The 12,789-nt window shown below is 44.8% G+C and overlaps 1 protein-coding gene across 1 annotated transcript in view; it reads right to left on the reverse strand.

Annotated features, from left to right (window-relative positions):
- LOC137430503 (protein mono-ADP-ribosyltransferase PARP6-like) overlaps window positions 1-12,789 on the reverse strand; it is a 64,397-nt gene that overhangs the window by 16,004 nt on the left and 35,604 nt on the right. Inside the window, exons 11-13 of the mRNA XM_078782645.1 lie at window positions 10,764-10,829; window positions 1,762-1,829; window positions 1,502-1,550 (exon numbers count right to left, since the gene is read on the reverse strand). Of these exons, the coding sequence (XP_078638771.1) occupies window positions 1,502-1,550; window positions 1,762-1,829; window positions 10,764-10,829 (183 nt within the window). The remainder of the gene's footprint in view (window positions 1-1,501; window positions 1,551-1,761; window positions 1,830-10,763; window positions 10,830-12,789) is intronic.

Below are 12,789 nucleotides of genomic sequence, written 5' to 3' on the forward strand. Positions count from 1 at the left end.
TGGTGGAAATATTATGGTTTGGGGCAGCTTTGCTGCATCAGGGCCTGGGCAGCTCACCCTCATAGAATCCACTCTGAATTCTTCATTGTACCAGAGGGTGTTTGAGGATAATGTGAGGCCATCTGTCGGAGAGTTGAAGCTCAACCGAAGGTGGACCTTGCAACATGCCAATGACCCTAAACATACCAGTAAATCCACTTCGGAATGGCTGAAAAGAAAGAAATGGAGGGTTCTGGAATGGCCAAGTCAAAGCCCGGATCTAAATCCCATCGAGATGTTGTGGGGGGATTTGAAACGAGCTGTGCATGCAAGAAACCCCTCAAACATCGCACAGCTGAAAGAATTCTGCATGGAGGAGTTGGCAAAAATTTCTCCCAGTCAAGGTCAGAGACTGGTAGACAATTATAAGAAACGCCTACTTGAGGTTGTTTCTGCCAAAGGGGGCAACACCACCTATTGGAGCCAAGGGTGTACTTACTTTTTCCACATGCGAAATTTGCATTTATGTTTATTTAAATAACACAATGGACGACAAAATGTAAATGTTTCATGATATTTGTTATATTATATCACCTTTATCTATCAATATTGTTGAAATGAAGATCAAATAGCTGTATATTGAAATATGTTGAAAAAGTCAAAAGTTTACATGGGGTATACTTACTTTTTCACGTGACTGTACATGCTTCGCTATTGCTTAATTCACCAAGAACAAGACTGGCGTATTTAGAATACAGTATAAGAAACTTGAATACGGTATAACAAACCAACTTTTTACCTCCGCCACCAAAGATGGATGGAGGTTATGTTTTCACCCCTGTCTGTCTGTCTGGCCGTTTGTCTGTCCGTTTGTGAACAAAATATCTCAAAAAGTTGTGGACGGATTCTGGCAGAGACGCAGCGTATGTGACAGGGACGAAATGATTCGATTTTGGTGAAGATCCGGATTCGGATCTGGCTACGAGAATCTTTAAAGTGATTCTTCACCATTGAGAGATCGGGCCACAAACGATACATCGCAGGATATCTCAAAAAGTTGTGGACAGATTTGGATGAAACTTGGTGGACCGATTGGGTGTCTGACATGGACAAATATATCCGATTTTGGTGAAGATCGGAATATGGATTCCGATATCAGAATGTTTTTTTAAAGTGATTCTTCACCATTAGGAGATGGGGCCAAAAACGATACATAGCAGGGTATCTCAAAAAGTTGTGGACGGATTTGGACGAAACGTGGACAGGTTGTGTATGTGACAAGGACAAATCGATTCAATTTTGGTGAAGATCCGGATCCAGCTAGTATAATTTTTTAAGTGATTCTTCACCATTGAGTGATATGCCCAACCAGGTGGAGGTATGCTCTCTACTGAGTGCCGTTCTGGTTCATTTATTAATTATTGCCAGATGCTCTTGGCTGTTGAGCTCTATTTATGTACCTTGGTCCACAGAGGAAAAAAAAAACCCATGATATTTGGGCATGTTGCAGATAGCGACTCACCTGACTGGCGGGAAGTTTCACGATTGGGAATCCGACGCTTTCAATAATCCTGCAGGAGAAAAACAAAGGAATACATACCGAATGCCTCATCTTTCTTGCAACGGAAATGACCACCAAGTGCATATAACAGCTGATGAATGCAATTGCATATTATTGGGGAAGACAACATGGGAGAAACATATGCACTTCTCAAAATTAACACAAACTCAAAAATATCATTACAATTGAAGGAAACATTTCAACAGAAAAATAATTCTTACCATTTCAACAGAGGATACGCCAAAGGATCCTTCTTCTCCAAATGTTGTTTTATTTGCATGGAGGACCACTTGAAAGAAAAATTTAGAAAGCAATAAGTTATTTTGTTAGCCTTACATCACGCGAGTCACAGACTCTATGACATAGTACAACGGTTTTGGTGAATAATAATATCTCACTAATATCGATATTAATAACATATTATAATAATATTATATATTAATATCTATATAATAAAATCTCACTAATAATAAATAATAATATTGAATAATAATAATAATATCAATAATAATAATATCTCACTAATATCTATATTAATAACATATTATAATAATATAATATAATATATTAATATCTATATAATAAAATCTCACTAATAATAAATAATAATATTGAATAATAATAATAATATCAATAATAATAATATCTCACTAATATCTATATTAATAACATATAATAATAATATTATATATTAATATCTATATCATAAAATCTCACTAATAATAAATAATAATATTGAATAATAATAATAATATCAATAATAATAATACCTCACACATAAACTCCCTCACTCTCTGTAACGAACTCAAGCAGACTCCATCGTGCCGGAAGCGGAAAGCGCGTTTATTGACGCGGTGATGATTCACTCGTGTCTGACGAATAAGCGCGTCCGATAAACCACAACAACAATGCAAATACAAGTCAGAATAATACGTTACATCCTCCTTTCTTTCAAGGAAGCCACTTTAAAGGAAACCAGCAAAGCAAATAACTCTATAAAGTAAAGCTTACACTGAATTAATTAACAAACAGCATCACATTCAGATCACGTGAATCAATTGATTTAAATTTAAAGATCCAGACGTCTGGGAGGGTTAACCGCTCTGCCGCTCCTTGTGATGAACTTGGTATTTCTGGGAGATGCAGTGGCTCGAGGCGATGACACTGTTGGGAGACTTTGGGATTCAGATGCTTGCTCACTTGGACTTGGGGACTTGCAGCAGTTCCCCACTGGGGTGTCCTGTTGAGTGGTGGGATCAGGGAAGTCCCTCATGTCCTGGGAAGAGTAAAAGCGAGAGAGTGGCTGACTTCCCACCGGGCCAACATTGGCTGAATGAGGCACTCTGCGGAGATGGAGCCTGTTACGCCGGTACACATTGTTTGGGGTCCTCAGCAAATATGACCGGGGGCTGTTGTGGCGCGCCTCAACTACAGCCGGAATCCAATGCCTGGCCTCCGGGTTTGGCAACATCCTAACACTGTCTCCCGGCTGGAGCGGTGGCAAATCTGACATAGATGGCTTGTCATGATAGTATTTTTGTTTCTCCTTCTGTGTGTCAAGGCGTGATCTCACAAGGTGATGGTCATACCGCGCAGGCATGAGAAGAGTGCGGTTGCAAGGCAGTGTGTTTCTGGGGCGTCTTCCCATTAGGAGCTGAGCCGGGGACAAGTTTATTCCTTCAAGTGGAGTGGTGCGGTAGTCTAGCAGGGCTAAGTACTTATCTGCTGACTTCTTCCAGAGCCTTTTCACTGTCTGGATCGCTCTTTCTGCCTCTCCATTGGCACGTTGGTGCTTGGGGGACACAATGTCGTGAGTTATGCCATATTCTTTGCAAAACTGAGAAAATTCCTCTGACGTGTACTGACTTCCGGAATCGCTTCGCAGCTTCTCTGGAATACCATGTCGACAAAACTGCTGCTTGAGAGCTTCGATTACAGAGCGAGCTGTAATGTCCTTGAGGCAATCCACCTCCACAAACTTGGAGTAATAATCGACCGTGAGCAAATACTGCTTTGATTCGAAGTCAAAAACGTCGCTTCCAACTTCGATGAATGGAAGATCAGGCGTGTAAGTCGGCAAGAGAGGCTCCCGTTGCTGAGCGCTTTGATACTCTGCACACTTGCAACAATTCCGTACAGTTTCTTCGATGTCAGAGTTCATTGAGGGCCAATACATGACCTCGCGAGCACGCTGCTTACACTTGTTCACTCCGAGGTGCGATTCATGAATCAAGCTCAGCATTCTGGGTCTGAGGCTTGGCGGGATGACAAGGCGCATGCCTTTGTAGACAACACTGTCTGAGACTGCCAATTGCGTTCTGGAGTCAAAGTACGGACGGACCTGTGCTGGGACTTCCTTTCGGGAGTCAGGCCATCCACTTGCAATGACACCGCAGAGAAGGCTCATTTGACTCAGAGTAGCTTCCTGGATTTCGAGGTATTTCCCACTCGTGATCGCAAGGAACTGGAACATGTTCACAGGCTCAAGGTCTTTCCCAGCTTCTGAGTCGGTGTCCGGTAGAGGTGCACGGGACAATGTGTCGGGGAGCACCATCTCAGAACCACGGCAGTAGTTAACCTCCAAGTCATACCGTTGAAGCTTGAGCAACATACGCTGTAAACGCATGGGAGAAGATAGGAGAGGCTTCTTGAAGATTTCCTCAAGGGGTTTATGGTCATTATATACCACTACTGATTTTCCAAAGATATAGTAGTGAAATGCTTCTGTTGCATGGACGATTGAGAGCATTTCCTTCTCAATCATAGCGTAGCGACACTCAGTATCGGTCATACTGCGTGATGTGAACGCTATAGGGTTGCCATTCTGGAGCAAACAGGCTCCTACAGCGTTTTGGCTGGCATCGGCTTGTATTTCAACTGGCTGACTTACATCGTAGTACTGAAGGACCGGGGCCGAAATACATGCTTGCTTCAGCTTCTTGAAGGACAGCTCCTGAGCTGACTGCCAGGAGAACTCCACGTCCGCCTTGCAGAGATCACGGAGAGGCTTGCTTGTGTCACTTAGGTTGGGGATAAACTTCCCTAAATACTGAACGAATCCAAGGAAACGCTTGACGCCTTGTTTGTCTGTTGGACGTGGCATTTTCTCAACTGCCTTCGTCTTGAATGGATCTGGTAGCACTCCTTCTGCAGTAAGCAGGTGGCCTACATAAGGGACTGAGGTTCGCCGGATGAGGCATTTTCGGAAGTTTAGTTGCAGGTTATAACTTGTAGCTCGTTGCATAACTCGCTTCAGTACACAGTCGTGGTGGGTGATGTCACGACCAGCAACTAAAATGTCATCCATTACCGCTGTTGCCCATTCTATCCCTTCTAGCATCTGGTCCATGATTCGCTGGAATATCTCCGGCGAGCACCTCAATCCATAAGGGAGACGCAGCCAGCGGTATCTCCCTACAGGTGTATTGAACGTGGTCAAGAATGAAGAAGGCTCGTCAAGGCGAATTTGCATGAACCCACTGCGGGCGTCAAGCACAGAAAATACTTTGGCTCCAGGGATTTGAGCTAAAACTTCCTGAACAGTTCTCATTGGGTAGTGCTCACGTTTTGTGCACTTGTTTAAGTCTTTGGGGTCTATACAGATGCGGACTTTGCCGTTGCGAAGAGCTACTACCATGGAACTCACCCACTCAGTCGGTCGTTCTACCTTCGTGATGTGACCTTCGGTGACCATCTCTTGTAGCTTGTCAACTATTTGCTCTCTCAATGCTGCAGGCTGTCTGCGAGGAGCGTGAACTACTCCCTGTGACCCTTCTACAAGCTTGATCCGATAAGTTCCGGGAAGAGTTCCAGTTGTCTTGGCAACTTCTGGAAACTCAGAGATTACTGCTTCCTGAGACACATTGACTAGAGGCTGAACAAGAGACAACTTATCGAGCTTGACAATGAGGCCTAGGGCTTCCGAGGTAGCGCCTGACATTACATTCTCCTGATCGAGGTCAATGACCTCAAAACTGGCTCTAACGGTCTTGTTTTTGTGAGAGAGAGGGAGTGTCACGGTACCGACAGGATGGATAGTATGGTTCGAGTATGTTTTAAGAACTTTATGCGACGATTGTAGATCGCCTGCGAGGTGCTGGACTAATTGGTAGTCGTTGAGTGTTAGTGTGTTGCACCTTGCACCCGTGTCAATCCGGAACCGAGTCGGCTGACCCAGCAACGTGACGGTCTGTGCCCACTTGTCATGAGTAGCCGTATTGATGCTTGGTTGTAGAGCGGAGATCCTTAAAATTTCAGATTCCTTGACGAGTTCTTGAGGAAGATCTACATGATCTAGACTGGTCTCCTCATCAAGGGACTTTAGGTCGCGCAGTCTCTTCCGACACGCCGCAAACCAGTGACCAGGCTTCTTGCAGTAGGAGCAGCTAGAATTAATTGCTGGACACTTGGCTTGCCTGTGCACTGACTGGCCACATTTGCTGCAGGGACCGTCATTCCGAAACCGATTCTCAGCTTTGAACAGCTCGGTGGCTTGTGTATGCCTATCAGGCTTGCTCTTACAACGTTGAGTCTGGTGCTGAGTTCGTTCGTTTTCAGATCTGAGGGCTGAGATGAGAGCATCTTCATCTCGGACTATTCTCATATGTTTCTGCGAGAGCTCTAGCTGTTGGCCAATTTCTATAGCTTTAGCTAGTGAGAGCTCCTCACCCCTATCGAGTAATTTCTCTTGGACCCTCTTATCATGGCTGCCATCAATGATGCAATCGACGATTATGTCGTCTGGGTCTTGGTAATCGCAATCCATGAGAATTATCCTCAGATCTTTTATGAAATGATCAAAAGACTCACCACTCCGCTGGCGCCTTTGTTTCAGTCGGTGTCTGGCAACTCTTTTGTTCTTTCTGGGCTGCACATAGTTCTGGAATTTGTTCAGCACTTCCTGCGGGTCGTCTTTCTCTCCTTCCTCCCAAGATAGAGTTTGGTAGATTTGACGACCTTGTTCGCCGATCCACGTTCCGAGCCATCCTGCTTGACGAGGCTTCGTTATGTCTGCGAGCGGCCCTGACAAGACAAAACTGACGTGATTTCTGAACCGGCAAAACTCCTGGTAGAGATCCAGACTCTCCCAGTCGATCGAGGGATGATCAAAGTTCGGAGATGCCATATTTATGGAGACGAATGGCGGCTTATGGCGTGAATATCAACGAACTTCTGACACCATGTAACGAACTCAAGCAGACTCCATCGTGCCGGAAGCGGAAAACGCGTTTATTGACGCGGTGATGATTCACTCGTGTCTGACGAATAAGCGTGTCCGATAAACCACAACAACAATGCAAATACAAGTCAGAATAATACGTTACACTCTCTTCAATCTCACTCCTCCCTCCAGGTCTTTAAAACAGCTGTCCAACACCATCTCTTGTCTTCCCCCATCCAAAACCTTGATCTTTTCTACCCCCGGTAATTCACCCCAGATCCACTTTTTTGAAATTCCAACTTCTTTCCTGGAAGTCCGAGCTGTGTCCATGTGTTTTATACCTCTCACAACCCCCTTCCCCTTCCCATGCCTCCTCCCCCCAAGCCCTCTCCCTCCCACAGATCTCCCGATGTCCCTGCTCTCCATCTTGTCTCCCGCTCCCTTTATCATATGTTTTATGCTTTATGTGTCAGTTTGTCTTTTTGTAATCGATTTTAGCTCTTACATGAGCCTCGATCTTGTATACAAAAACAAAACCGAAAAAAAAAACGGTTCTGCTGTAATTAGTGATCGAGTGTGGTCAGGCTTCAAATCACTTTGTGAAACCACATTCGACAGCGGAGAAAAACACACTGTGGTAATACGGATCCTCTAAAAAGCATCATTAAACAACTCCGGTGGACATTTGGATAACGTCTCCAAAGATGTTTCAAATCGCTGCTTGTTGGAATTAGCTCGGGGTGCGGCATTCCCGAGAACAGAGAACTTCACGAAGTTGAGAATGTAGTGGAATGACTCGTTATTTCGTATGACACATGACCATAGATGTAATCTTTCATGTCTCGCAACACGTGACCACGATTGGTCAATCAGCAGAGGATCCTAACAACGATTCTTCTTCTCGCTCCACCGACAATGGAGTGACTCGTTATTTCGTATGACACATGACCATAGATGTAATCTTTCATGTCTCGCAACACATGACCACGATTGGTCAATCAGCAGAGGATCCTAACAACGATTCTTCTTCTCGCTCCACCGACAATGGAGTGACTCGTTATTTCGTATGACACATGACCATAGATGTAATCTTTCATGTCTCGCAACACGTGACCACGATTGGTCAATCAGCAGAGGATCCTAACAACGATTCTTCTTCTCGCTCCACCGACAATGGAGTGACTCGTTATTTCGTATGACACATGACCATAGATGTAATCTTTCATGTCTCGCAACACATGACAACGATTGGCCAATCAGCAGAGGATCCTAACGACGATTCTTCTTCTCGCTCCACCGACAAGAATATATTGCGTATGAGAAACTTTGGCGCAGGTGGAAGTTATTATTTCGCTCTTTATTTTTCCTTTTTCTTTTCACTCTGTTTTGTCTATGGAGAAGTGAACTCTTGTAAACTACTTTTTGTGAGGCTCACTTAGCTGCATCTGGATATGTTTTTGGGTGAACAGCGATTAACATTGAAAACCCAAATCCTGTCCAGATTCCTTCTGATGACTCCATCTTTACTTGTTCGGGTCCTCCTGAGGGCACCAATGCTCTATTTGGTCTGGTGTTTGCACTGTTTGTGTTGCCACTACCTCTCAAGCGACAATATTCCATGCTTTCACCACTCTCTGATTGAAGACCCCTGCCTTATTGCTCTCCAAACGCTGCTGCCTTTTTTACTTTCAAGCTATTGCCTGGATCGCTAAACATCGAGTTTGATCATCATATAAAGTTAACGGGTGACATTTCCACGTTACCCACAGCAACCGATTTGTAGGATTCTCAATTTAACCCCATATTTCTGCACTCACACTTATTCAATGCGTCAATGATTCGTATGGTGCGGCAGTTTTCACTTTATTGCCGAGTGGATTGTGATCCTGACGTCCATGTGATCCCGACGTGTGCCGCCGAAGCAATGCCTTCGTACAGGTTATACTTGGTGCTTTGCGATTGCCTTCACAGCATTGTTTTGTCCATCCGTGCTCCGCCATACTAAAATACGCAATTTGATGTCTGTCTATCTGAGGAATTTTGGCTGCGATACATTAGGTCTTCACTTATACTATCTCAACCAAACAAGACAGGAGGACTAAGGGTCACAAAATGAAGGTTGTAGCGACTGAATTTGCCCCTCTCCCCAAGAGGCTTTTCCCCGCAAAGGGGGTTGCATGTTAAAGTGTATATCCGTGTTAGGATAGCTTTTCCATGACGATTTTAAACGGTAAACAGTAAAAGTCTAACAACAAATGTAACAACAACACCAAATATAATAGCCTAATATTAATGCTCTTACAAAACAATACTAATAATATCCCATCTCTCCAAGGGGTTTTTCCTCCTTGAACAAGCGACATGTTAAAGTGTATAAATAGCTTGTCGTGCCGTTTTGGTGGGAGCACCCCAACCAGAAGTGAAAATATTATTAACTGCAAACACGTATGATTACCTTTTGAAACAGTCATTACTGCTGTTTAACACGAAAATGAAAGGGAGGAAACCTGGGATGTGTTTCGTTTCCAAGCAGCTAGTTAGTGCTTGCCAAGCCATGCGTTCCGTAGCAACGGTTTTGAAAAGAGTGCTTGCGCGAAGGCTGAAGGAAATGAAATTGAATGAATCTGTGCACGGCATCATGAAATCAGGAGACTACCAAGGCATTTTGGAACGCAATGTTCAACCCAGTGTCAGAAAGCTGGGTCGCCATCGAAGGTCATGGGTCTTGCAGCAGGACAATGACCCCAAACACACTTCAAAAAGCACCCAGGAATGGTTCAATACAAAAGGCTGGACTGTTCTGAAGTGGCATGCAATAAGTCCAGACCTAAATCCCATTGAACACCTGTGGGGAGATCTGAAAACAGCAGTTGGGAGAAGGTATCCTTCAAATCTGAGAGAACTGGAGCAGTTTGCACAAGAGTGGCACAAGCTGCCAGTAGAGAGGTGCAGGAAGCTCATTCATGGCTACAGGAAGTGCTTGAACCACCTTTAGAGGCTTTTTCCCCCGCAGAGCAGGTGTTGGCCTTTTTCAGGCACCGTGGTCCCCTTTTTGAAGCAATGTTTTATGGCCGGATGCCCTTCCTGACGCCAACCCTGTTAGTTACATTTTGCGACACGCAGGGAATTACCAGTGAACTGGTACTCAATTTGCCGACCTTGGAAGGATGACAGGCTGAGTCAACCCCCCTGGTGTTAATTCAGCGATCGACCGGGTTTCAAACCCAGGATCCTAGGATCCCAAGCCGGCACCCTAACCGCTAAGCCAACACCAGGCTATACAGGAAGTGCTTGACTGCAGTTATGTTGTCCAAAGGTTGTGCTACTAAATATGAAGTCTCGGGTGTGAATAATTTTGTCGATGCCATTTCTTTTTATTTTCTGATTTAAAAGGATATATCAAGTTCTGAATCAAAAACAAAGGTTCTCTAATATTAACAGTGAAATAAAGAATTGTGGAGACCAAATACTTTTGTCAATTTCAACTTAATTTTGCAAAGAATTGTGAGTTATTTGAAAAAAGTACCAGGGTGCCAATATTTTTGGCCACGACTGTAGATCTACTGTAGTCTTTGGACCCCAGAGTGGAATGACCCTTCCTGCCGCTCCCGTAGGGAACGGGTGCAATAGTTCTTTTAAATGCCGATCATCAAGCAAGGAAGTACCATTTTAAAAGTCTTTGGTATGATTCAGATGGGGTTTGAACCACCGAGCACCCAGCCTCAAACTCGATGTTCTCACCATTACACCACTGAGTTACATTCCACTTAATAACTGCAAAAAGATATTCTCGCTCGGTTATTCTCACAACAAGACATGGTCCTCAAAAGAGCGTGACAGAGATTTTAGAATCAGCACTTGTGTCCTCGATCTTTGACCTTTTGAACCTCTAATCTCCATAGTCGATACGATGCGATGTTGTCTGCCATCACCGCTCGCTCTCTTGATGTTGCTCGTTGTGCTGGTTATTTTATGTATCGCGGATTTAAAATGAACATAAACATTTTGAAAAACTTAAAGCAAGCTTGAGTAAGTCGGGCAAAACCTTTCAAAACCACGTACTTGTGCCATCGTCTTCGGTGATGGAATGCTCCGGAGCGTTTGCTTGAACTTTGCACGTTTTTTATTCTGTCAAAAAATCAGAATTCAGTGTCAGAATGTTCACATTAAAATTTGATGTTTTCATGAAGTGGATTCAACAATGATTGCATATTGGACCGACGGTGGGAATAATAACGGGAACTGCCGCTTATAACTGCGAGGGGTTATTCCGGGCACCGAACGATGCCCTTTCCAATAATGATGCCATCCTATGCCACACATTCTAATGACGATGCCATCCTATGACAAATGCCATCCCACACCAAACATTCCAATGACCATGCCATCCTCTTTTGTCATTTTTATCAAACTATATTTCCGGCTCGACGATCCCAATGTCTGCCAATTATAACTGCGAGCAGTGATTATTTCTCCAGGGGAGCTTACAAAACGGTGACCCACGAGGAATAAAGTTTGTTAAGTTTGACATAATAGTTCACATGGTTTGGCAGCCGGATGAGCTACCAGTCACACATACAGAGACAGGCACACACACAGAGACAGGGACAGTCACACACACAGAGACAGTCACACACAGACACAGTCACACACATACCGAGACAGGCACACACACAGACAGTCACACACACACAGAGACAGTCACACACACAGAGACAGGCACACACACAGAGACAGGGACAGTCACACAGAGACAGGCACACAGATAGAGACAGAGACAATCACATACATACAGAGACAGTCACACACAGAGACACAGGCACACACACACAGAGACATAGACAGGGACAGTCACACAGAGACAGGCACACAGATAGAGACAGAGACAGAGACAATCACATACATACAGAGACAGGCACACACACAGAGACAGGGACAGTCACACAGAGACAGGCACATTAGAGACAGAGACAGAGACAATCGCACACACACAGAGACAGGCGCACACACAGAGACAGAGACAGGGACAGTCACACAGAGACAGGCACACAGATAGAGACAGAGACAATCATATACATACAGAGACAGGCACACACACAGAGACAATCACACACATACAGAGACAGGCACACACACAGAGACAGGCACACACACACACACAGAGACAGGGAGTCACACACACATAGACAGTCACACAGAGACAGTCACACACAGAGAGACAGTCACACACAGAGGCAGAGACAGTCACATACACAGAGACAGTCACACAGAGACAGTCACAAACACAGAGACAGTCACACACAGAGACAGTCACACACACAGAGACAGGCACATACATAGAGACAGGCACAAACACAGAGACAGGGACAGTCACACACACAGAGACAGTCACACACACAGAGACAGTCACACACAGAGACAGTCACACACACAGAGACAGTCACACACACAGAGACAGGCACACACACACACAGACAGGGACAGTCACACACAGTGACAGGCACACAGACAGAGACAGAGACAATCACACACATACAGAGACAGGCACACACACAGACAGTCACACACATACACATACAGGCACACACACAGACAGACAGGGACAGTCACACACACAGAGGCAGACACAATCACACACACAGAGACAGGCACACACAGAGATAATCACACACACACAGACAGACAGGGACAGTCACACACACAGAGGCAGAGACAATCACACACACAGAGACAGGCACACACACACAGAGACAGGGAATCACACACACAGAGACAGTCACACACACAGAGACAGTCACACACACAGAGGCAGAGACAGTCACACACAGAGGCAGAGACAGTCACATACACAGAGACAGTCACACACACAGAGACAGTCACACACACAGAGACAGGGACAATCACACACACAGAGGCAGAGGCAGTCACACACATACAGAGACAGTCACAAACACAGAGACAGTCACACACAGACAGTCACACACACAGAGACAGGCACATACACAGAGACAGGCACATACACAGAGACAGAGACAGGGACAGTCACACACACAGAGACAGTGACACACACAGAGACAGTCACACACAC

This window comes from Myxine glutinosa, chromosome 7 (assembly GCF_964187855.1).
Source record: "Myxine glutinosa chromosome 7, kmMyxGlut1.1, whole genome shotgun sequence".
Taxonomy (NCBI): domain Eukaryota; kingdom Metazoa; phylum Chordata; class Myxini; order Myxiniformes; family Myxinidae; genus Myxine; species Myxine glutinosa.